The sequence below is a fragment of the Hemitrygon akajei genome, chromosome 6, assembly GCF_048418815.1.
Source record: "Hemitrygon akajei chromosome 6, sHemAka1.3, whole genome shotgun sequence".
Classification (NCBI taxonomy): Eukaryota; Metazoa; Chordata; class Chondrichthyes; order Myliobatiformes; family Dasyatidae; genus Hemitrygon; species Hemitrygon akajei.
Window position 1 is genome coordinate 65660396 of NC_133129.1, and position 26156 is coordinate 65686551.

The 26156-nt window shown below is 39.1% G+C and overlaps 2 protein-coding genes across 8 annotated transcripts in view; one reads left to right on the top strand and one right to left on the bottom strand.

Annotated features, from left to right (window-relative positions):
• klf9 (Kruppel like factor 9) overlaps window positions 1-26156 on the bottom strand; it is a 103450-nt gene that overhangs the window by 61008 nt on the left and 16286 nt on the right. The window contains exons 3-4 of one of the 6 annotated variants that reach the window (XR_012099270.1): window positions 21258-21391; window positions 14620-17218 (exon numbers count right to left, since the gene is read on the bottom strand). The exons of 3 other annotated variants lie outside the window; for them this stretch is intronic. The gene's annotated coding sequence lies outside the window, so the exon portion shown is untranslated. Of the gene's footprint in view, window positions 1-14619; window positions 17219-21257; window positions 21395-26156 lie in introns of those variants that run through there. 2 more of the 6 variants (XR_012099268.1, XR_012099269.1) reach the window with 2 other exon arrangements.
• Window positions 1-26156, top strand: part of smc5 (structural maintenance of chromosomes 5) — a 63825-nt gene that overhangs the window by 33175 nt on the left and 4494 nt on the right. For both annotated transcript variants that reach the window (XM_073048519.1, XM_073048520.1), the window contains exons 11-22: window positions 4839-4952; window positions 7025-7119; window positions 8554-8686; window positions 10625-10798; window positions 12070-12239; window positions 16272-16395; window positions 17738-17860; window positions 18245-18373; window positions 20857-20952; window positions 23136-23240; window positions 23347-23466; window positions 25127-25306. In XM_073048519.1, coding sequence (XP_072904620.1) covers window positions 4839-4952; window positions 7025-7119; window positions 8554-8686; window positions 10625-10798; window positions 12070-12239; window positions 16272-16395; window positions 17738-17860; window positions 18245-18373; window positions 20857-20952; window positions 23136-23240; window positions 23347-23466; window positions 25127-25306 — 1563 coding nt within the window. The remainder of the gene's footprint in view (window positions 1-4838; window positions 4953-7024; window positions 7120-8553; window positions 8687-10624; window positions 10799-12069; window positions 12240-16271; window positions 16396-17737; window positions 17861-18244; window positions 18374-20856; window positions 20953-23135; window positions 23241-23346; window positions 23467-25126; window positions 25307-26156) is intronic.

Consider the following 26156-nt stretch of genomic DNA (forward strand, 5'->3'; position numbering starts at 1 on the left):
GAAGCAGGCCATGGCCTGTTTTGATACTGCGCCAAAACAATTATGATGTGCCCTTTTAAGAACATTTCTGTTCTGTGCTTCTTGCACAAAGTTACTATGAATAAGATTAGTGCTTATTAACTTCCAGACTTCGGAAGTTTTGAGAGGAGGGGATTTCGCTTGGGTTCACACCCAAGTTGTTCTTCGAGGGTAGTGGAATGCTCCTCTTGCAGGATTTAAGAAGGCAGGGAGACCTCCAGTGTCCCTGATATCTACAACTATGAGAAGTGCATCCAGCTGTGGCTTCTATCAATCTGCATTAAGGAGCTGGAGCTGAAACTGGATGAACTCCAGATCATTCAGGAGACTGAGGGGTTAATACATAGGACATACAGAGAGGTAGTTGCACCTAAGGTGTAGGACACAGGAAGGAGAAAGGGGTTAAGAAGCCAGTGCAGAGTACCCCTCTGTGACTAGTGACTAGTGCAGTGAGCAGTGACTAGTGGGGTACCGGAAAGGCTCAGTGCTGGGACCCCAGTTGTTTACAATATATACTAATGATTTAGACGAGGGAATTAAATGCAGCATCTCCAAGTTTGCGGATGACACGAAGCTGGGCGGTGGTGTTAGCTGTGAGGAGGATGCTAAGAGGATGAAGGATGACTTGGATAGGTTAGGTGAGTGGGCAAATTCATGGCAGATGCAATTTAATGTGGATAAATGTGCAACGAGACCTGGGTATCATTGTACACCAGTCATTGAAGGTGGGCATGCAGGTACAGCAGGCGGTGAAAAAGGCAAATGGTATGTTGGCATTCATAGCAAAAGGATTTGAGTACAGGAGCAGGGAGGTTCTACTGCAGTTGTACAAGGCCTTGGTGAGACCGCACCTAGAATTTTGTGTGCAGTTTTGGTCCCCTAATCTGTGGAAAGACATTCTTGCCATAGAGGGAGTACAGAGAAGGTTCACCAGATTGATTCCTGGGATGGCAGGACTTTCATATGAAGAAAGACTGGATCGACTAGGCTTATACTCACTGGAATTTAGAAGATTGAGGGGTGATCTTATTGAAACATATAAAATTCTAAAAGGATTGGACAGGCTAGATGCAGTAAGATTGTTCCTGATGTTGGGGAAGTCCAGAACGAGGGGTCACAGTTTAAGGATAAAGGGGAAGCCTTTTAGGACCGAGATGAGGAAAAACTTCTTCACACATTGAGGCCGGTTCATTGGCTATATTTAAGAGGAAGTTAGATATGGCCCTTGTGGCTAACGGGATCGGGGGAATGGAGAGAAAGCAGGTACAGGGTTCTGAGTTGGATGATCAGCCATGTTCATACTGAATGGCGGTGCAGGCTCGAAGGGCTGAATGGCCTACTCCTGCACCTATTTTCTATGTTCATCCTCCTCAACAAAAGGTACATCATGTTGGATCTTGTGGGGGTGGGGAGGTGTTGAATCAACAGAAGAAAGTCAGAGTGATTGGGTTTCTGGCTCTGAGTCTAGCTTTTTGACTCAGAAGGGAAAGTGGAGAGAAGAGTCACACTGTGGTGATAGGGGATTTGTTAGGGGAATGGACAGGAGGTTGTGAGAGCAAGAACGAGATTCCTGAATGGCACGTGGCATCCCGGGCGCCAGGGTCTGGGATGTCTTGGATCGAGTCCTCAGCATTCTTACCAATGACGTGGGTAGGCCGAGTGATGAGATTCTGCATAGGGAGTTAAGGAAGTTTAGTGCTAAGTTAAAGGGCGGTACCTGCAGTGTTGTGATCTCGGGGTTGCTACTTGTGCCACATTCTAGTGAGGCCAGAATAAGGAAGATTATATAATGTAATATGTGGCTATGGAGTTGGTGTAGGAGGGAATTTTTGGATCATTGGGCTCTCTTCCAGGGAAGATGACTTTGTTGCAAAGTTTGCAGATGATATGAAGATAGGTGGAGAGACAGATAGTTTTGAGGAAGTAGTGGCTACAGAAGGACTTTTGACAGTTTAGGAGAATGGGCAAAGAAGTGGCAGATGGAATACAGTATTGGGACATGTGTAGTCATGCACTTTGGTAGAAGAAATTAAAGGGTTGACTATTTTCTAAGCGGAGAGAAAATACAAAAATCTGAGGAGCAAAGGGTCTTGGGAGTCCTTGTGCAGGATGATCTAATAGGTTAATTTGCAGATTATGTCTGTGGTGAGGAGGGCAAATACAAAGTTAGCATTCATTTCAAGAGGACTAGAATATAAAAGCAAGGATGTAATGTTGAGATATTATAAAGCACTGCAGAGGCCTCATTTTGAATAATGTGTGCAGTTTTGGGCCTGTTACCTTAGAAAGGATGTACTGAAACTGGAGAGAGTTCAAAGGAAGTTCACAAAATGATTCCAAGATTGAATGGCTTGTCATATGAAGAGCTTTTGATGGCTCTGGACCTGCATTCATTAAAACTCAGAATGAGGAGGTGATCTCATTGAACCTATCGAATGGTGGAAGGCCTTGATAGAGTAGATGTGGAGAATATGTTTCCTATGGTAGGAGACTCTAAGGCCAGATGACTGAATAGAGGGGTGTCCTTTTAAAATGGATATGAGGACGAATTTCTTTAGCCAGAGAATGGTGAATCTGTGGAATTCCTGGCCACAGGCAGCTGTGGAGGCTGTCTTTATGTATATATAAGGCAGAGGTTGATAGATTCTTGATTGGTTAGTGCATGAAAAGATATAGGGAGAAGACAGGAGATTGGGGCTGAGAGGAAAATTGGATAAGCCATGATGAAATGGTGGAGCAGACTTGATGGGCCAAATGGCCTAATACTGCTCCTATATCTTATGGTCTTATTTCTTATAGTATGTACAAACCCCATTTCCAGAAAAGTTGGGATATTTTCCAAAATGCAATAAAAACAAAGATCTGTGATGTGTTAATTCACGTGAACCTTTATTTAACCGACAAAAGTACAAAGAAAAGATTTTCAATAGTTTTACTGACCAACTTAATTGTATTTTGTAAATATACACAAATTTAGAATTTGATGGCTGCAACACACTCAACAAAAGTTGGGACAGAGTTAAAATAAGATTGAAAAGTGCACAGAATATTCAAGTATCACCGGTTTGGAAGATTCCACATTAAGCAGGCTAATTGGTAGCAGGTGAGGTATCATGACTGGGTATAAAAGTAGCAGCCATCAAAGGCTCAGTCTTTGCAAGCAAGGATGGGTCGTGGCTCACTCCTTTGTGCCAAAATTCGTGAGAGAATTGTTAGTCAGTTCAAAAGGAACATTTCCCAACGCAAGATTGCAGAGAATTTAGGTCTTTCAACATCTACAGTACATAATATTGTGAAAAGATTCAGAGAATTCAGAGACATCTCAGTGCGTAAAGGGCAAGGTCGGAAACCACTGTTGAATGCGTGTGATCTTCGAGCCCTCAGGTGGCACTACCTAAGAAACCGTCATGCTACTGTGACAATTATAGCCACCTGGGCTTGGGAGTACTTCGGAAAACCATTGTCACTTAACACAGTCCGTCGCTGCATCCAGAAATGCAACTTGAAACTGTATTACGCAAGGAGGAAGCCATACATCAACTCTATGCAGAAACGCCGGCGAGTTCTCTGGGCCCGAGCTCATCTCAGATGGACCGAAAGACTGGAACCGTGTGCTGTGGTCAGATGAGTCCACATTTCAGCTAGTTTTCGGGGAAAACGGGCGTCGAGTTCTCCGTGCCAAAGATGAAAACAACCATCCTGATTGTTATCAGCGAAAGGTGCAAAAGCCAGCATCTGTGATGGTATGGGGGTGCATCAGTGCCCACAGCATGGGTGAGTTGCATGTATGTGAAGGTACCATTGACTCTGAGGCGTATATTAGGATTTTAGAGAGACATATGTTGCCATCAAGGCGACATCTCTTCCCGGGACGTCCATGCTTATTTCAGCAGGACAATGCCAGACCACATTCTGCAGGGGCTACAGCAGTGTGGCTTTGTAGACACGGAGTGCGTGTGCTTGACTGGCCTGCTGCCAGTCCAGATCTATCTCCTATTGAAAATGTATGGCGCATCATGAAGAGGAGAATCAGACAACGGAGACCACGGACTGTTGAGCAGCTGAAGTCTTATATCAAGCAAGAATGGATAAAATTTCCAATTGCAAATCTACTACAATTAGTATCCTCAGTTCCAAAACGATTAAAAAGTGTTATTAAAAGGAAAGGTGATGTAACACAATGGTAAACATGCCTCTGTCCCAATTTTCGTTGAGTCTGTTACAGCCATCAAATTCTAAATTTGTGTTTATTTACAAAATACAAGTAAGTTAGTCAGTAAAGCTATTGAAAATCTTTTCTTTGTACTTTTGTCAGTTAAATAAAGGTTCACATGAATTAACATATCACAGATTTTTGTTTTTATTGCATTTTGGAAAATATCCCAACTTTTCTGGAAATGTGGTTTGTATATAAACCTTTTTTTTGCACTTTTTTATTATAACAGTCTTTTTTTCTTGCACTTCACTGTTGCTACAAATAAAATTTCAAGGCATATGCTAATAAAGTTCATTCTGATTCTGTTCCAAGTGCTGTCTTCCTTCAATATTCCTTGAATTTTAAAAGCAGCATTTTGGGGATCTCTGATACTTAAGATTATAGGAGAGACTGATTTAAGTATCTTTTAAACCAAAATTTGGTTGCTTCACGTGATGCCTCATCTTTGCAACCTTGCGGATACCCTGCAGACTTCACACTGTGGCTTAATAAAAAAGAAAGTGCTTTCATAATTATTGTCTTTAAGCTCATAAGTGTGGAATGTTGCTGTGCATTTTGATAGCATGATTTTGAAAAAGTATTTTACCTTTCCTAATTTTTACAGCTCAATATGAAGGATTCGAGGAATGCTAAGTATATTGAAAACCATATTTCGCTGAATGATCTGAGGGCTTTTGTTTGTGTGAACATGGAAGACATGGACACATTCCTTCGTGAGGTGAGTGATGTCCACAAGTAGGACTTTTATTTTTCTTTTTAAAGAGGAAGCTTTGCATTTCAAAAGTATTAGTTTTTCATTTGAAGTGAGATTTATTTGTTCTTCCAAATTTTCTTGACTGCTCTACTGTATATCCAATCACAAACAAGAGAAAATTTGCAGATGCTGGAAATCCAAGCGACACACTCAGAATGCTGCAGGAACACAGCAGGCCGGGCAGCATCTATGGAAAAGAATAAACAGTCGATGTTTTGGGCCGAGACCCTTCATCAGGACTGGAGAAAAAAGATGAGAAGTCAGCATAAGAAGGTGGGGTGGGGAAGAAATGCAAAGTAGTAGATGATAGGTGAAATTGGGAGCAGGTAAATGGTGAAGTAAAGAGCTGGGAAGTCGATTGTTGAAAAAAATGAAGGAGAAGGGGGGAATCTGATGGGAGAGGATGGAAGGCCATGAAGAAAGGGAAAGAGAGGAGGAGCACCAGAGGTAGTTAAGGAAATAAGGTGAGAGAGGGGAATGGAGAATGGTGAAGTGGAGTGGGTGGTGGGCCATTACTGGAAGTTCCGGAAATCGATGCTCATGCCAACAGCTAGGAGGCTACCCAGACAGAATATGAGGTGTTGCTCTTCCAGCCTGGGTGTTGCCTCATTGCGGCAATGGAGAAGACCATGGACTAACGTCTGAATGGGAATGGGAAGTAGAATTAAAATAGGTGGCCACTGGGACATCCCACTTTTTCTCCTGGATGGTGCATAGGTCTTCTGATCTACATTGGGTCGGACCGATATACAGGTGGCCATAACAGGAGCACCAGATACAGCAGGTGACCCCCAACAGACTCACAGGTAAAGTGTTGCCTCACCTGGAAGGACCTGATGGCATGAACATTGATTTCTCAAACTTCTGGCAATGGCTGCCATATCTCCTTCACCATTCCCCTTTCCCATTTCCCTCTGCCACCTTATCTCCTTACCTGCCCATCACTGCCCTCTGGTGCTCCTCTGCCTTCCCTTTCTTTTATGGCCTTCTGTCTTCTCCTATCAGATTCCCACTTCTCATTTATCTTTCACCAACCAACTACCAGCTCTTTACTTCACCCCTCCTCCTCTCCTGGTTTCACCTATCAACTACTCCCTTGTACTTCTTCCCTCCCCGCTTATTCTGACTTCTCATCTTTTTTTCTTCAGTCCTGATGAAGGGTCTCGGCCTGAAAAGTTGACTGTTTACTCATTTCCATAGATGCTGCCTGGCCTGCTGCATTTCTCCAGCATTTTCTGTGTATATTGTACATCCATCTAGTTTATCTTGCTTCCTTTACTTTTATTTGAGCCTTAAGAGACATGCAGAAGCTGCCAACTCATCATTCACCCTTTTTGTGTGCTGTCACACAAGGCCAAAATTTCTCAATGAGAGGATAAAATGTGCAAGGTCATATAAATCAAAATAGTACTGCCATCTCCGTTTTTATTATTTTCTTGGTTATTGTGTTGAATCTTTACATCAAATGGCTTAAATAGAAAATAAATGATGAGAAGAATGTTTAATTGGAATTAGATGCTGATGACTATATGGTTGCAAGATATTAAACTAAGAATTTTATGGTAATCGGGGAATTAGAACCATACTGGAATTAGACCCAAGTTAGACTTACAATTAGGCAAGGAAGCATTTTTATTACATTTTAATGAGTAACTTGCATGTAAAGTTATATTTGTTTTTACATTATTATTACACCAATGATTTTATTTGACTATTTCAATTATAATAATAGTCATAATAGCTATGATCTGTTCACTGATCTCCAATGAAAGAATGGATAGCCTTAAGCAACATCTAAATTTGGAGAATGGAAAGGACCAGAGCAGAAACCCAGGTTCGTGAGTGTGGTTGCTGTCCACGCTCATGTTGGTTGAAATTGTGTGTGTGTGTGTGTGTGTCAGTTACTTGCATATGCAGCAAATTTGGAAGTGTGTGGGGGGGGGGGGGGCTTAGGAGGGAAAACTGCAGGGAGCAAAGTAAGCTGGAACATGATTCCCAATAAATTAAATTGATTGACACTAATATTACACAATCAGGTTCGTGATAAACAGAAGCTAAAAGTGAATGCGGTGTGTGCACCTCCTGTTTCAATGGCAGGAAAGCCACCTACTAGGCCCATTCAAGAACTTAAGTAAGTAGTTTACGTTTTCTTTGCTTAAACTATTTTTATTCTCCAAGATGCTAAATAGCTGAATAATTTGTGGAAGGTTTTCTTTGTGCTTTGAACCTTAAATGGCTAACTTTTTATTTGGAAATGTATGTAATTCTGACTCTGCTGTGTTTTTCTTTTTTTTTGTTTGGCTTGAACTTTTCCTATAATAATTCTGCTTTGCATAGGTTTCTTGAACTAGTCATCAAAAATGAAAAATAAACATTTGTAATCTTAAATGTAGCACTTGTAATATTTTAATACTTCTAATCAGATCTCAATTTTTATGCAAGAAGCACGTATTTCTACAGTGATTTTCATGACCTTGAAACATTACAGTGCTTTAAAACCAATGAAATACTTTGAAAATATACTCACCATTGCAATGAAAGGAATGCAGCCATTAATTTAATTTGTGTACAAGTTCTTGCCACTACCTATGTATATATGTGTAACAAAATTCATTTACGGGATTACCATTTTTTAATAGAGGAAGGACTGAGCAGAACAATGCACTGTAATTCCATAAAGTAGGTAGGTCAGCACTTAAGTGACTGTTCAAAATTGCATAAAGGATCATGGCATCTCTCTGGACTAATATTTGCTTATTCATTAGTTGTCTGGAACACCAGGGATAATTCTGCGCTCTTTTCACTGGATCATCAGGCTATATATTTGTCTTTGATTCTGTGGAGTGAGACTCTGACTTAGGCAAGAGAATCTGTTATGCACTGAACAAGAGAGATAGCATTTGCAGGGAAAATTTATTTCTCTGTTACTGTACATTTACACTGACTTACTGCGTTATGTATTATGCGAAAATTCTGGACTAAATCTACGAATCTCTACACTGCTTTACAACACTGCATACTGAACTCTACTACATACCAATACCATTGAGTATTTAACTGATTATGATTTGTGCTGTATTTATTTTCATTTTTATTACTTAGAGATAAAGTGAAGAATAGTCCCTTGTCGTTCTACCCCAGTAACCCCCAACAGTGCTGATTTAACCCTAACTTGATCACAGGATAATTAACAATGACCATGTAGCCTATCTGGAACATCTTTGGACTATGGGAGGAAACCAGAGCACCCAGGGGAAAACCCGGAAACTCCTTACAGAGGATGTCAGAATTGAACTCTGAAATGTTGACTTTGCTTAAGATCAAAAATAACTGAAGAACTTGACATTTGTAACACTAATTGTTGCAGTTTTCTTAATGTTGACTGCATCTTGATATTAATTGTTACTATAAGGGCAGCTCCCTTTAATCAAAAATAAAAACCTATTGTGTAACCTGCATGTCGATTTTCCTTGACCATTTTCTTTACCTTTTGGGATCTTTTCTTTCAGCAGTTTGCTTTATTATATCCCAATTAACAGTGGGTATTCTGTCTGTCTTTTGATAGAAGTTACGGTTTTGTATCCTATTTGCGAGAGCTGATTGATGCACCCGAACCTGTAATGAGCTATCTTTGTGAACATTACAAAGTTTATGATGTTCCTATAGGAACAGCAAAGACTAGATCGATGATTGAAAAGGTAGGTATTTTTAATTGACGACTTGTATTCAAGTTGTATCAGAAGCATAGCATGTTTAAGCAAGGAGTCCTGCAAGATTACCGATTGCCACCCTCAATAGTGCTGTACCACATTCACTCAGGTCACGCTTCTTCTGATACAATTTCAGTTCATTCCACAGCTTACCGTTATCATGTAGTAGTATCTAGCTATGTTAAAATATCATTTTTCAGATCTGGGTCCATTTTCCTTGTCACATCAAGGCCATGTTGATATTTTCCTCTCTAGGATTCTGACACTAGCACAGTCTTTTGTCCATCTGCATCTGCTTTCCCAGTATCCTTTTCTAGGTCATAAGCAATCATGGAAGTGCAAATAATCATGTCTCCATTTTAAAAACTGCCCTGTGTCCATGATAATCCAAGTAATTCACTGTCTATCTTAATCCCTAGAGATTCTTTTTCTCTAATGTATTATGTCAGAAGTTTTTTGAAAATAGGTAATGCCCGTTCATCTGCCTAAGCATCTTCACAAAATTCATCTTTGACTTTTATTCCTGTGGACATGCTTCATTTCTCCCAAGGCTCTTCTCAGAAAACATTGTTAAGTATGTTTACGAATAGCTACTTTCCAAAAATTAATGTCAAAAAAAGGTCAGTTATTTTCCACTTTTGTCTTGCTGTATTTTTCAATTAACTAAAATCTCCCACTAATACAACCCTATTATTCTTACAACTCTGAGCAATTTCTCTACACACCAACTCCTGAAGTTCCCGCTGACTAATAGCCCCATTAGAGTGACCCTAATTATTTCTAATTTCTACCCATATGGCCTCATGATAATCCCTCAAGAATACCATCACTAAGTACTGCTGTTATGTCCTCCCTTAACAAAAAACACCCCTTTTTCACTGACCTATACCTTTGTTATGTCTATATCATCTGTATATTCATCTTTTGTCCGAAGTATTTAACATGCATCACCCTAAATGTGTTAATTGATCCTCAATATATAACGCAGTTTTTTGTCAACTCTGTACTGAATTTTGCAGTGATTAATATATGCTAACAGCCCTGGGTTTTGTGTGTGTAGTTTCTCAGTCATCCAGGTTATTGTATATCAAGCGGTAGTAAATCAAGGCAACTGAATTTGCTGTGTTGTGAAGATGTTTCACCATTCATCCGAGAAGCTTCTTCAGTTCTAATCCATGGTGGGTAGTTCTTCGGTTTATAAATTCTGAGTTGTTTAAAGGTATTGTAGTCACATGACCTTCTTAACGACCCTCTTGTGATTGCTATACCTTTAAACAACTCACAGACAAACCAGAAACAAGCGTAAACAAACCGGAAAACTACCCACCATTGATTAGAACTGAAGAGGCCTATTGGATGAGTGGCAAAACGTCTTCTAGCCAACACAGCAAGTCCAGTTGCCTTGATTTGCCACTGCTTGATAAACCCTGGGTTTTGTTTCTTTCACTTTCAGAAACGTCTCACATATTCATAATTGGATTCTCTGTGATCTAATAGTGTACGAGTGACCATAATTTATCAGCAATCAGACTGAATAAATCAAAGATCAGAGGGCAGTCTTTTTAATATTAATCTTTTCTCATTATAGATGATGGTTTTCACATCTGTAAAGGAATAGATTTTAACATATGATTCCCCTCTTTCTGCACTCAATTCTTTATAGCAATCAGTAGAGCAGATTGTTCAGATATTGATGAAAGTTATGTTGATTATATTCCTTTAATACAGGAAAAAAACCTGTAAGTCTTTTGATATCTTGAGTTCGTAGTCCAAGAGACAAGATCTTACTAATTTTTTGTCGTCGTAGTCAAATCAGAACGCTGGTCTATATAACCTGTATTGTCCAGGGAGAAGGATGTACCACAGCATATTTTCTAACAATGCGAATTAGTGTGCAACATTCTAACCAACATTGATGTTTTGCAGGTGATAAAAGAAACTCATCTGCGTCAGATCTATACAGGGGAAGAGCGATACAGTGTAAAAAAATCAGTATACTCCAATAAGGTTATTTCAAGCAACACGTCATTGAAAAATGCACAGTTCCTCACTGTTCAAGTGGATGTGGAGGAACGGAGGCGATTGGATGATCAAGCAAAAGTAAGTTTTCAGACAATTATAATGGTTTTTTGTTTGAATGTGAAAGTATTAAAAATTCCATTTCTCAACTACAGAAATTACCCCAGGTCATGATCCTCTGAATGGGAGAACTTTCTTTTAATGTAATATTGATACTCCCTGAGTCAACCAAGGGTTCTGAGAACTGTCTGTAATATGAAGCGTCTGTAAGTCAGAAACATTAGTTAGTGGCTGATGTTGCAGAAGTTCCATTGGTAAGTTAATTAGCTGCAGGTTAGAAAATATTTCACTGAGTTTTAGATCTTAGAATTAAGTAATACAAATCTGAACTACAGATTCAAAACATTTTGGGCCATGGAATTTAGAATGCCGGACTAGAAAGATCTTGGAACATAGAACAGAAAACCTATGGCACAATACAGGCCCTTCAGCCCACAAAGCTGTGCTGAACATGTCCTTACCTTGGAACTACCTAGGCTTACCCATAGCCCTCTATTTTTCTAAGCTCCATGTACCTATCCAGGAGTCTCTTAAAAGACCCTATCGTTTCCACCTCCACCACCGTTGCTGGCAGCCCATTCCACGCACTCACCACTCTCTGCGTTTTTAAAAAAAAAACTTAACCCTGACATCTCTGTGCCTACTTCCAAGCACCTTAAAACTATGCCCTCTTGTGCTAGCCATTTCAGCCTCTGACTATCCACATAATCAGTGCCTCTCACTATCTTGTACACCTCTACCAGGTCACCTCTCATCCTCCGTTGCTCCAAGGAGAAAAGGCTGAGTTCACTCAACCTATTCTCATAAGGCATGCTCCCTAATCCAGGCAACGTCCTTATAAATCTCCTCTGCACCCTTTCTATGGTTTCCACGTCCTTTCTGCAGTAAGGCGACTAGAATTGAGAACAGTACTGCAAGTGGGGTCTAACCAGGGTCCTATATAGCTGCAACATTACATCTCTGCTCTTATACTCAATCCCACAGTTGATGAAGGCCAATGAACCATATGCCTTCTTATCCACAGAGTCAACCTGCGTAGTGTCTTGTCTAAACTAGGCTTTTAGTTATAATAATACTTTTATTCTGTTAGATACAGCATGGTTTTCCTCATAGTTGTTGTGGTCTGGAACTGGTTGGTTCATATAAGGAGCTGTACTATAACCATATTAGCATCACTTTTTGTGACTATTTTGTTAGCTGCCTCTTCATTTCAGTGTAAAGTGAACTGCAGGGAGAGAGCAAGGAGTAAAAGGAAGTTGCATAACATCGTATGCTGTTTGTATACTTTGTAGGAAATAACTACAAAGCTAAATGCGCTGGAATCCCGCCTTGCTGAAATTTCTGAGACACACCGACGTCTCGAGTGGAAAGATAATGAACTGAGGACAAAAAAGAAAGAACTTTTGGAGATGAAAAGCAAGAGAAGGCAACTCGAACAGAAAATCAGCACAAAGAATGACAGGTACAGAATGACCCTCTTTACTGTGCATTCAGGTACAATGTAAATCCTGAGGGTATCTTGTGTAGAAAACAGCAAACACCGCCCATTAACAGTACAACAAAATTCTGGATTTAGCTGGCTATCTGGCTGGGTATTTAAGGATTCCCATCCTTTTTTATGCCATGGGTCCCTACTATTAACCAAGGGGTCTGTGGACCCCGGGTTGGGAACCCCCAATTTAAGAGGTGATTTTTGGAGATGCACAAGAATATAAAAAACACATTGTTAGGTATATTTTCAGCGTGCATAATATTAAAGAAAAATAAATGAATTTCTCTGTTTACTGAAAAGTTAAATTTTATGTGGGGAAAATATTTCCATGAAAATTATTTTATTGAATAGAGAAGGGTTCACTCTTTATATTTGAATGGTTCTTGATATTCCAGTTTTGCATTGGGTATATTTTAAGTGTCATATTAGTTACAGGTAGTCCCCAGGTTACGAACGAGTTCCGTTCCTGAGTCCGTCTTTAAGTCGGATTTGTACGTAAGTCGGAACAGGTACATCTGGTATTATTTAGCATCAGTTAGTCAAACGTTTATCTTAGTATATAGTATATATTTTACCTTTCTATGCATATAAAACACTTAAGAAACGTATGTATTTCAATAATTAAGCCACTGCATTGCTTAGTAAAAATTGTAGCTTTCATCGGGGCAGGGCCTTTCACATGCTCCATTATTCTCACTTTATCCTTTAAAATTGTTCCGATCGTTGACCGACTGTAGCCTAACGCTTTTCCAATGACGATGAAGTTTCACGTCTTTCTGATACTTTATTTTCAATTGTTATTGTTTTCCGTCAACAGAACAGAAACACTGCGGGCGGCGGGTCCCGAGCTCCGCCAGGTCCTAAAGTCCACCATAGTGAGACAGGTTAAATGGGACAAGTGGGGGCAGTGCTGACTGGAAAAGGAGGGGGGGGGTGTCAGGGTGAATCTTGCTAAGAAAAATTTAAGCCAAATACAAAGTTAACACACTCAACACAGAGTCAATGGCAACGACTTAAAGTGGCAAATGGCATCGTGATCTGACTTAAAATGGCGGACAGCATTCTCCTTCCTTGGTTTGTTAAGTACAGTTGGCCCTCCTTATCCGCGAATTCCACATGCGCGAATTCAACCCACTGCGAATCGGGAAAACCTGGAAGTGCTCTTCCAGCACTTGTTGTTCGAGCATGTACAGACTTTTTTTTCTTGTCATTATTCTCTAAGCAGTGCAGTATAACAACTATTTTACATAGCACTTACATTGTATTAGGTATTATAAGTAATCTAGAGATGATTAAAGTATGCAGGAGGATGTGCATGGGTTATTGTGGATTGGGATCGAAAAAAATTATAAGTTCTCTTACTAAGTAAGTCGGAACAGGTACATCCAGTATTATTTAGCGTCAGTTAGTCAAACGTTTATCATAGCATATAGTATATATTTTACCTTTCTATGCATATAAAACGCTTAAGAACGTATGTTTCAGCGCCGGGCTTGGGAACGGACGTTCCGGAGTTTGATTCAGTGACAGACCACTCCCGTGTGCGCTCTCCACCGTGCCGGGTTGATATGGAGGATCAAAAACCCAAAACCCAATAATTAAACCACTGTGTTGCTTAGTAATAATTGTAGCTTTCATCGGGGCAGAGCCTTTCTCACTTTATCCTTTAAAATTATTCCAATCATTGACCGATGTAGCCTAACACGTTTCCAGTGACCGATGGCGTTTCACCTCATTCCGATCGCTTTATTATTTCCTTTATTTTCAATCGTGATTGTGATTATTTTCGTGAACAGAAACACTGCGGATTCAGAGCTCTGGGTCCTAAGGTCCAGTGCATTGAGTCAGGTTGAATAAGGGACTTGAGCATCCGCGAGGGGTCCCGGGACCAATCCCTCTCGGATAAGGAGGGCCGATTGTATGAGTTGTTTGTAAGTCGGACGTTCATAACTTGGGGACTGCCTGTACTGCATTTGCTGCTTTTGTCATTCTAGTTTGGAAGAATCATATGCACACCTTGAAGTATGTAATATTAGTAAACTATAAAACTAAAGTGAGTGCCAAGCACTGATAGAACTTGCATTATTGTTAATTATGCCAAACAAGCAGCACCTTACTCTGAGTGGTTATATTAGATTGTTGCATAACACCTGTTGCTTCTTTGTATTATTTAAATTATGTACAAACCCCATTTCCAGAAAAGTTGGGATATTTTCCAAAATGCAATAAAAACAAAAATCTGTGATATGTTAATTCACGTGAACCTTTATTTAACTGACAAAAGTACAAAGAAAAGATTTTCAATAGTTTTACTGACCAACTTAATTGTATTTTGTAAATATACACAAATTTAGAATTTGATGGCTGCAACACACTCAATAAAAGTTGGGACAGAGGCATGTTTACCATTGTGTCACATCACCTTTCCTTTTAATAACACTTTTTAATCGTTTTGGAACTGAGGATACTAATTGTAGTAGATTTGCAATTGGAAATTTTGTCCATTCTTGCTTGATATAAGACTTCAGCTGCTCAACAGTCCGTGGTCTCCGTTGTCTGATTCTCCTCTTCATGATGCGCCATACATTTTCAATAGGAGATAGATCTGGACTGGCAGCAGGCCAGTCAAGCACACGCACTCCGTGTCTACAAAGCCACACTGCTGTAGCCCCTGCAGAATGTGGTCTGGCATTGTCCTGCTGAAATAAGCATGGACGTCCCGGGAAGAGATGTCGCCTTGATGGCAACATATGTCTCTCTAAAATCCTAATATACGCCTCAGAGTCAATGGTACCTTCACATACATGCAACTCACCCATGCCGTTGGCACTGATGCATCCCCCATACCATCAGAGATACTGGCTTTTGCACCTTTCGCTGATAACAATCAGGATGGTCGTTTTCATCTTTGGCATGGAGAACTCGACGCCCGTTTTTCCGAAAACTAGCTGAAATGTGGACTCATCTGACCACAGCACAGGGTTCCACAGTCTTTCGGTCCATCTGAGATGAGCTCGGGCCCAGAGAACTCGCCGGCATTTCTGCATAGAGTTGATGTATGGCTTCCTCATTACGTAATACAGTTTCAAGTTGCATTTCTGGATGCAGTGACGGACTGTGTTAAGTGACAATGGTTTTCCAAAGTACTCCCGAGCCCAGGCGGCTATAATTGTCACAGTAGCATGACGGTTTCTTAGGCAGTGCCGCCTGAGAGCTCGAAGATCAAGCGCATTCAACAGTGGTTTCCGACCTTGCCCTTTACACACTGAGATGTCTCTGAATTCTCTGCAATCTTGCGTTGGGAAATGTTCCTTTTGAACTGACTAACAATTCTCTCACGAATTTTGGCACAAAGGGGTGAGCCACGACCCATCCTTGCTTGCAAAGACTGAGCCTTTGATGGACGCTACTTTTATACCCAGTCATGATACCTCACCTGCTACCAATTAGCCTGCTTAATGTGGAGCCTTCCAAACTGGTGTTACTTGAATATTCTGTGCACTTTTCAATCTTATTTTAACTCTGTCCCAACTTTTGTTGAGTGTGTTGCAGCCATCAAATTCTAAATGTGTGTATATTTACAAAATGCAATTAAGTTGGTCAGTAAAACTATTGAAAATCTTTTCTTTGTACTTTTGTCAGTTAAATAATGGTTCACGTGAATTAACACATCACAGATTTTTGTTTTTATTGCATTTTGGAAAATATCCCAACTTTTCTGGAAATGGGGTTTGTAATATGAGTGCAAACTAAATGAAATCAGCTTTGTTAGCCTGAGGAAAAGAGATATTCAAGATCAAGTTTAATTGTCGTTCAATCATATTTCAGCCAGGTTCTGTAAAAATTTATTTTCAATTTGATCTCTGAATAATCCAACAGTCCTGAAAACGCAAATATTGGCAGCAAGCTCCTTATCTGAGGCATTGATGGTCTTGTCACAAAGTATTTTCATGTTAGCAGACAAATGTTGCTCAGTCCTCATATTTGGCAATATTTTCTAAGTCTCAAGCAGATGGAGATGGATACCATCAATCTCGAAGAGGAAGAACGAAAAGCTAATACAAAGTTGAAAGCAATCTATACCCAAAAAGCCAAGCTGGTTTCAGAGTTAACACAGCTTATTAAGGTAAGATTCAAAGGAATTTATGGAGCAATTCATAAATATTGCTCCATGACTCTAAATCTCTGGCGAAATACCTTGAAAAGTATGTGAGGAAATTATGTTAGTGTAATAATTTTGCTTTTGTTGAGAAAAATCACAAATTTGTTTATCTGTACTCTTTAGTAAGGGAATAGTATCTGTGAAAAGTGCTATATAAATTATTACAAATACTTAAATTTTTGTATGAAATTAATTCTACAGTTTTATTTGCTGAGTTAACTCATTCAAAAATAAACAGTAAGACCACAGAGTTTTAGACTTTTCTACTATGGGGAAAAAAGCTTGACATTATCTATGCCTCTCAAGTGATGTGGTCTATTCTGTGTAAATGGATTGTTATGCTTCTGAAAGACTTGGAGCTTGTATTACTGCAGTGAAATTCGTGAAGTACAGAAACCTTGGTTTCATTTTTGTTATTGTTTTTGTTAAAGGAAAATGCAGTTGATGGAATGGAAAATTCTTTAGCATCCAAAGTTCACGTAATTTTATTATCAAAGTCATTGAGGCAGATTACCACATTCTTCTTATGCACTGGTAAAATTAAAGGATGCTTGAACCACAGACTTCTGAAGCATTAATGATGTCAGTGAGCACTCCAGATCTTCAGTACTCAACCATGTACTCTGCTTGGGCTAGATACTTTTCCATCACCCTCCTCAAGGATGCTCTCATGCTGGCCTCAGATTCTGAAATTGCTGGATCATTGGGGATGGTGGGAGTCTGTAAAGTTTCTCTATGTTTTGTTGGCCAAAAATAGCAGAGAACATACTGTGCCTGGATCAGAACCCTGCAAGTATACAATCCTGGTGATAGTGAACATTGTATAATATTGGGTAATCCGGGTGAAGAAGTCAACATTTCATCAGAGCTCAGTACTCCAGCTGTACCCACAAACTCATAAAGAAGCTGAGCATACCCCCCCCCCAGCCTTTGCACACTTATGTACACTACAAATTAACATTTATAATTACTTTTATCCTTTTTAATGTTTCCACTATATTAAGCATCTCTATCGGCTTGGAAGGTGGCTAGACCATTCACTGAAATAATCATTAATTTATTATAGTTGCATACAAAACATTATCAACCATTGAAATGACAGATAATGTATTGTAAACCTTGTGCTGAAACAGTCTCTTCCACCGTTTCCTACCTAGAATGCTGTGTAGACTTTCCATTCCACTGAAATTGGGAGCATGAATGAACAATCTGTTGTAGCTGTTCACAGATGCATTAAGTAATATAGGGTTTCCAATGGGATTGAGAGGAAGTATGCTCAGTTACACTTGTGACCTTTTGTTTTTAGACCTGCATGAGGCTGAACATGGATAAAGTTGGCTTTGTTCTTGAAAACACATTATTAAGTTATGAAAAGAATCAGCTGGAAACAGAATTTAAAGAATCTACTGTGGAGCAAAAAATGAAAGAGGTATAGTTACCGCACTTTATTCTGATGTATTCTGAGGCTGATGAATGAAGTTCTTTTCCTAGCACTGTTCTTGTCCTCCACTTTCAGGTGGGTACTACATCAATACATTATTTTTCCTAACTTTATACACAAATTTTAGTAGCCTTCATATTTATCAACATTGATTTTGAGAAATTAATACCCCATACAAAATGACATTGACTCAGTTATTATTCTTGCATGATGCAAGTGTTGCCTTCTGCATTTAAAGTTGTACTTGATATTTGCCTTTTTTTTTTGTTCAGTTACTCCATTCTCTTATGTAGAACTATAGTGTAGAAGTAGCTCATTTGGCCAAATAAGTCTATACCAGTGCTCATGATATTGTTTTAATTACGGATATAGCAACAGTACAGAGAGCTGGATGAAAAAAAGCACAAACTTTTGAATATGTGCAAGGAGCGTATGAAAGCAGCCAGGGAGATCTGTGACTTGGATCCAAATCAAAGTGACATTCCTCCAGAACTGATGACAGTAAGTAAAAATGAATTGCTGAATTGTACCATTATGCAGAGACAGAAACATGGAAAATTACAGACCTGGCATGTCATCTCTCTGCAGTGGTGATTCTTATGTGTGGTCTGCCATTGTCCATTTATTAATGGGAGTTAAATGTGTGGTTACAGATGAGCATGATGTGTAATTTACTGATGATTAGGTGCGGGAAAAAAAATAAAGAATGGATTAATCTTGGATTAAACAGAATGGAATGACTCAAAAGTAAAAACAGTAAATTCATAAGACCAGCCAAAAGACATGAAACTTCATTGTATTTGATGTTAATTTAAATTATAGAAGTGTTGCCTCACTAAAAACATGGATAAGTTTAATGAAAGTGAACAATAAGTTTAACTTGTGTACGTATGCTATTAAATCAATACAGTAGAATACATGAAGGCATTTTCCACAGTACATCATCAAAAGTGCAGAATTCCAACTGGTTGCATCACCACCTGGAATGAAGGCTCCAATACTAAGGATCGAAAGAGGCTGCAGAGGGTTGTAGTTTAGCTAGCTCCATCATCAATATCCAACACAAGCCTCACCACCATCAACATAGAAACATATAAAATAGGTGCAGGAGTAGGCCGTTTGGCCCTTCGAGCCTGCACCGCCATTCAGTATGATCATGGCTGATCATCCAACTCATTTCTCTCCATACCCCCGATCCCTTTCGCCACAAGGGCCATATCTAACTTCCTCTTAAATATAGCCAATGAACCGGCCTCAACTGTTTCCTGTGGCAGAGAATTCCACAGATTCACCACTCTCTGTGTGAAGAAGTTTTTCCTCATCTCGGTCCTAAAAGGCTTCCCCTTTATCCTTAAACTGTGACCCCTCGTTCTGGACTTCCCCAACATCGGAAAGAATCTTCCTGCATCTAGCCTGTCCAATCCCTTTAGAATTTTATACGTTTCAATAAGATCCCCCCTCAATCTTCTTAAATTCCAGTGAGTATAAGCCTAGTCGATCCAGTCTTTCTTCATATGAAAGTCCTGCCATCCCAGGAATCAATCTGGTGAACCTTCTCTGTACTCCCTCTATGGCAAGAATGTCTTTCCTCAGATTAGGGGACCAAAACTGCACACAATATTCTAGGTGCGGTCTCACCAAGGCCTTGTACAACTGCAGTAGAACTTCCCTGCTCCTGTACTCAAATCCTTTTGCTATGAATGCCAACATACCATTTGTCTTTTTCACCGCCTGCTGTACCTGCATGCCCACCTTCAATGACTGGTGTACAATGACACCCAGGTCTCGTTGCACCTCCCCTTTTCCTAATCGGCCACTGTTCAGATAATAATCTGTTTTCCTGTTCTTGCAACCAAAGTGGACAATCTCACATTTATCCACATTAAATTGCATCTGCCATGAATTTGCCCACTCACCTAACCTATCCAAGTCACCCTGCATCCTCTTAGCATCCTCCTCACAACTAACACCGCTGCCCAGCTTCGTGTCATCAACATAGAAACATAGAAAATAGGTGCCAGTGTAGGCCATTCGGCCCTTCGAGCCTGCACCGCCATTCAGTATGATCAAGAGCATCTTTAAAAGGCGGAGCCGTGATCAAGGACCTCGCCATCTGGGACATACCCTTATCTCATTACTACTATTAGGGGGAGATACAGGAGGCTGAAGATACACACTCAACATTTTAGGAACAGCTTCTTCTCCATCACCATTAGATTTATGAATGATCCATGAACATTATCTCACTATTTACTTTATTGTAACTTAGTAATTTTTATGTCTTGCACTATACTGCTGCCACAAAATAACAAATTACATGATATTGTCAGTGTTAACCTAATTCTGATTCTGAAACAAATCATTCAGCATACTGTATCATGCCAAGCATAGAGTACCCATTTATATTAATTGCATATGCCAGTTCTTAGTGTGTTTTGGTGATTCAAATATCTTCTCAATGCTTATATTTAAGTACTTAGATGAGATTTGATATTACAATATTTCTAATTAATTTTGTAAAGGATAAGTAATCTTCCATATTAATGCTGGGTGGTGATATGCTAGACATGAAGTAGCATAATTTGCAGCAGTTCAACGCATGATCACATTTGTTACTAAATATAAGAAAAGATTATGCTCTAGAAAACAAATTTGGTTGGTAAAGGCCTGTTTGAGAATGATGGTATAAGAGTACTGGATTGAGCAGAGAGGTGGGCTGTGTTATTGGTACTGTTATTCAGGTTGTACTGGGAAGTTGAAATTTCTTTTATTACTATTTATCTGGTGACGGATGAGCATGGCAAATAGTTGATCGATGGCTAAGCATGATTTGTATTTATTTTTGTTACTCCTCTGTGTATCAGGAATAAGCCTATTGAGCAACCTTATCCTACAGTAATCATTTTATTAACCAGCTGTATCATTCTACTTCTATTACTAAAAATCATTCTGGTAGTTTCATTTGTCCTTTTCTTTTTGTCTAGGCATTTCAGAGTCTTCCCAATTCCCTGGATGAAATAGATGCTTGCCTTAATGAGGAAAAGTCAAGAGCATCATGTTTTACAGGCTTGAATTTTTCAGTAAGGGTTTTTTTTTTGTTTTAACATTTACAGTTTAGATTTACATTTACAGTTTTAATAAATGAAATCGGCAATTTTGTGTTGAAAGCAATGTAAAAAATCCCACTTTAGGACTTTTTGGAATTTGAATACAGCCTATAGATTTCTGTTTTTTTAGTGAAAAAAGGCTCAGGTTGCAGTTACATATTTCAAAATATTCAAACGCTATAGCTGGAAAAGAATTGCATTTACTTTGCTCTTTTTTCCTGACTCTTAAACATTCCAAACCACTCCAGAGAACATTTTGAGTATAACTAGAATCTTACCTGTGCCACTTTTCATCAGATATGCAGGTTCAAAGTGTCTGCTTTTGTGGTTTATAACTCTGAATTACTCTGCAGCATCATCAACTTGATAAGCCAAATGGTCTCTTCCTTAAGCAACCATATTAGACTGAATCCTGCTGAGTGAATACCAATACAGGTTGAGCACCCTTTTTCCGAAAATGCAAAATCCGTAAACCTCCGAAATCCAGATTTTTTTTGAGAAGTGACATGATGCCCAATGGAAAATTCCACAAGGCACTGAAGAAACCCAGATCTCTGAGAAGCGACCTCACATATCCCAAGTAGGGCTTTGTTGCCACCAATTCATTTTCAGCCGTCATCACAGCCAGATCTTTGTGCATAATTCACAGTAATGACAATGTGTTTTATGCTTACTCTCTGCACTGTGCTAATGACGATGATATTGTTAACATGGTAGAAAAGGTGCCCATAGACGACATGGTGAAAATGTGTGGTGGACTAATTGAAGGGCTAGAGCAGCGTGCATTTATAACAGAACAAGAAAGGGCAGCAGGGTAACGTAGTGATTAGCACAACAGTTTACAACGCCAGCGACACAGCTTCAATACCTACCGCCATCTCTAAGGAATCTGTACATTCTCCCCTTGACTGTGGGTTTCCTTTGGGTCCTCCAGTTTCCTCCCACAATCCAAAGATGTGTCAGTTGGTAGGTTAATTGGCCATTGTAAGTAGTCCCTTGATTAGGCTAGGGTTAAATCAGGGGATTGCTGGACAGTGCAGCTTGAAGGACCTACTCTGCACAGTATCTCAGTTTAAAAAAAAATGAAATTATGTTGGTTTATAAAATCAAAAAATTGCTACGATAGAAACCCTTGTTAATGAGGCAGATGACACTGGGGGAAAAACATTTTAAAAAATCTGAATTTCAGCTCCACCTAAAAGCCCATGTTTGAGTCTAACATGATCAGCATCACTATTGTGTTAAAATGTTGACTTTTTTCATAGTTTTCATTGCATTTACCTGTAATTAAATTTTACCTTTTGTTTTATATGTTACATAAAACTAAAAAGGTAAAATGCTAATACTGTGTACTGTAACCTTTTAATCAAAACATGACAACATAAGTGGAGACTGAAAGCCTGCCAATGATTGTTTTTGTTCAACAACTGATTCAGATATTCTCCCAATGTTGTTGTTGTTACCTTGTACATACTATTATATACCATTACTATAATGAAAATATAATTTTTACTGTTAAGTGCATATGTGTAATGAACAAGTGTAAGACAGACTGCTTACCGATAGCACATAAATTCAGAGTTGTTTAGGATATGTGTATAAGATGTATATGTAATATAAATGGATTTTGTGTCTAGACTTGGGTCACATCCCCAAGCTATCTCATTATATAGATGAAAATATTCCAAAATCAGAAACAGTTCTGTCCCAAGCATTTCAGATAAGGGATGCTCAGCTAGTATTAAGTATTGTAAAATTAAAATATTGCAGTTAGATTGTCATTTCACCTAGAAGGAAAGTTTGTGAACTTCTCTACTTATGTTGGAATATGCTTTTGCTGAGTCACATATGGAAATTGGATATGCAGGGTCAATTTACAAGCAGCAGGCTCTCGCAAATAGCAGTCAAAGAGTTAACCACAAACGGATCATCTGGTCAGTTCCATTTATATAGTTAAAAACTGAATTGTGGATACGGAAGCATTTGTAATACAACTGATTATGCTATTGTATATAATGACATGGGGAATAAATACTTGCCAGAAAGCTTTTAGATGTGAGAAGGTTATCGAGATGTACTGAGTAGAATTAAGTTTTGATAATAACATGCATTGATTTCTGTTGAATTAATAACCTGTATGAAATTTATCTCCTTAGGTTGTGGATGAATACAAGCGGAGGAAGCAAGAAATAGAAAATTTATCTGATGAGCTAAATAAAAAAAAGAGCGAATTAGAAAATTACAAGCTAAATATCTCACAGGTATTGGATTAATACTTTCATTGACAACTATATTAATGTTGATTTGGATTTTTAAGTTTTTTTTAACAAACTTAATGTGAGTCAATGTCCTTTCTTCTCTCTGTAGGTAAAAGAAAGATGGCTAAATCCCTTAAAGCAGCTAGTTGAACAAATTAATGAGAAATTTAGTGAGTATTTCCGCTCGATGCAGTGTGCTGGTGAAGTTGACCTCCACACGGACAGTGAGGTAAGACCTTGTATGTTAGTACTGATATATCAATAATGCAGGTACTATTATTTACCTAGTGGTTCATCCCTTGAGTGAATTGCAGTTCCTTCCTTCACCCCAGATGCAGACTGTTACTGGTAAAATTTATAAAATCAACTGCACCTGCAATATCCTAAGAAGTGTCTGCCATTCTTCATTAGTCTTTTGTTCATCTCCCTTTGCTGGAGTTGAGCGATTATTCCCTGAATGTACAATTGCCTTTTTGAATATTGCATTCCTATGACTTGCTGAAATAATATGATACAGCAGTAGTCTTGATGCTGCTTTGTTTCTTCTGTTTTTTTCTCCTGTCTTCTGTTAATGTATCTACTGATGGACATTGGCCCAAATTATACATAATACCCATGCCTTGAAGTGCTCATTTGTTAGTCTTATGGTTGCAGCATTGTCCTTTTTCAGCTGAGCAGCCCTCAGCCACAGCAAGCCTGTGGTCTGTAAGCAGTGACTAGGCCTCAGGAACTTTAGGGATTGCTTCTGAATTACCTTCTCTTTCAGGTAGTCCTTTTGAGCATAGACACTTAGAAACAACTGAAACGTATATAATTTCAAAAAAAATCGGTTTAGTTAAAAATATGTGAAACTGCTGTAAATTCATTAAAAATATAAAACAAAAAACTTTCATTGGATTCTTACCCTCTGACTGCCAAGTGTACTTAACAGGTTTGCACTAGACAAACAATTATCCTACCATGTAGCTGGGGTGGGAGGGGGCAGATGTGAAATGTTGCTGTGTTTTCAGTTTAGGGTGATACGCGACTGCCTCAGTATTCAGTGGTGAAGTCCATTGACAGCCACACAGTCATCTGATCTAGTGCTTTCTGTTGAAAGTAAATTTATTAAAGTGCATATGTGTCACTATACCCTATCCTGAGATTCATTTTTCTTGTGGGAATTCACAGTAGATAACAGAAATAGAATGGAAACAATGAAGAACTACACACAAAGACATACGAACAACAGTGGAGTTTTCCCCGCTTCACTGCTGGTGCAGAAACTGAGCGATGACCCACAAGAGGGACATAAACAATCCAACCTACTATGTTCTCTACATATTGCTGAAATCTGTTGCAATTTGAATGAGAGGTGAATGACACAGCTATTTAAATTCAGTTTTATGAGTTTAACCATTGCTTTTTACTAAGTAGGGAAACTCCTTGAATAACTACATTCACACTCATCACCTATGTCAATTAGAAAGTTATTGTCTTAAAGTTAAAAAAAATGAGGTGCTGACTAAATACTATTATCTAAATGCTCAAACAAACTTGATCAGAAGTTAATTAAAAATGTGATCAGGCCAAAAAACACCTTGACCCTACTCCACCATTGTGGTTGATTTTTTTAACATGAGTTCCCTTTGCTACTAATATACTACATCCCTTCAATCCTTTTTAAACCTAAGCTTTTACTCCTGAAGTAGAGAATTCCAATCCCTCTCTCAGCCCTGATTGACTTCCACATCCTGAGGAAACAGATCTCTCACATATCCCCATAGATATTCCTCAAATCTTCTATATCACAATCAGGTCCTTCCAAACTCTACTGAATATAGGGCATTTTTAGGTCTCTCAAATACTGGCTAAATGTTTCAATCCTATATGTGCTCTTCTCCCCACAGGAGGAATATGACAAGTATGGTATCCGAATTCGAGTGAAGTTTCGCAGCAGCACTCAGTTGCATGAACTCACACAACATCACCAGAGTGGTGGAGAGCGAAGCGTTTCTACAATGCTCTATCTGATGGCACTGCAGGAATTAAACAGATGCCCCTTTCGTGTTGTAGATGAAATAAATCAGGTACTTCTATCAGTGCAAATTTTATTTCTTCCTGTCTTTGAGAGTAACTATTTCAGTGTTAAAGTAGCAGTGCAAAAACTATCATTGCATTTTACTGCACATGAGGTCATTCGTCTCAATGACTGTGCCAGTATAATTTTCTTAATTTGAAGTAAATACTGTTAGAATAACTTGGTTGCCCTTCTTCACAGAAGGAAAATAGGAACCTTTACTTCCAGCTAACAGGGATTGCAGAGGCTCAGTTTAAAGTCATGTAAAAAAGATGCATCTCCAAACTGGTCAACCATTCAATATTCACTCAATTTTTGACCATAAGACATAGGAACAGAATTAGGCCACTTGGCCTATAGAGTCTCCTCCACCATTCCATCATGGTTGATTTATTATCTCTTCCAACCCCATTCTGCTGCCTTTTCCCCATAATCTTTAATGTTTTTACTAATCAAGAATCATCAACTACTTTAAATATACCCAATGATTTGTCTTCCACAGCCATCTGTGGCAATAAATTCCACAGATTCACCACCCTCTGGCTGAAGAATTACCTCCTCTTGCCTGTTCTAAAGGGACGTCCTTGTATTCTAAGGCTATACACTCTGGTCCTAAACCCTCCCTCCCCTTACCACTATAGGAAATGTCCTCTCCACATCCACTCTATCCAGGCCTTTCACTACTCAATAGGTTTCAGTGAGATTCCCGTCATTCTTCTGAAGTCCTGTGAACACAGGCCCAGAGCTATCAAACTGTCCTTGTGTATTTGTCCTTCCATTTCTGGGATCATTCTCGTGAACCTGCTCTAGACCCTCCCCAGTGCCCAAAACTGCTCATAATACTCCTTGCATTCTGACCA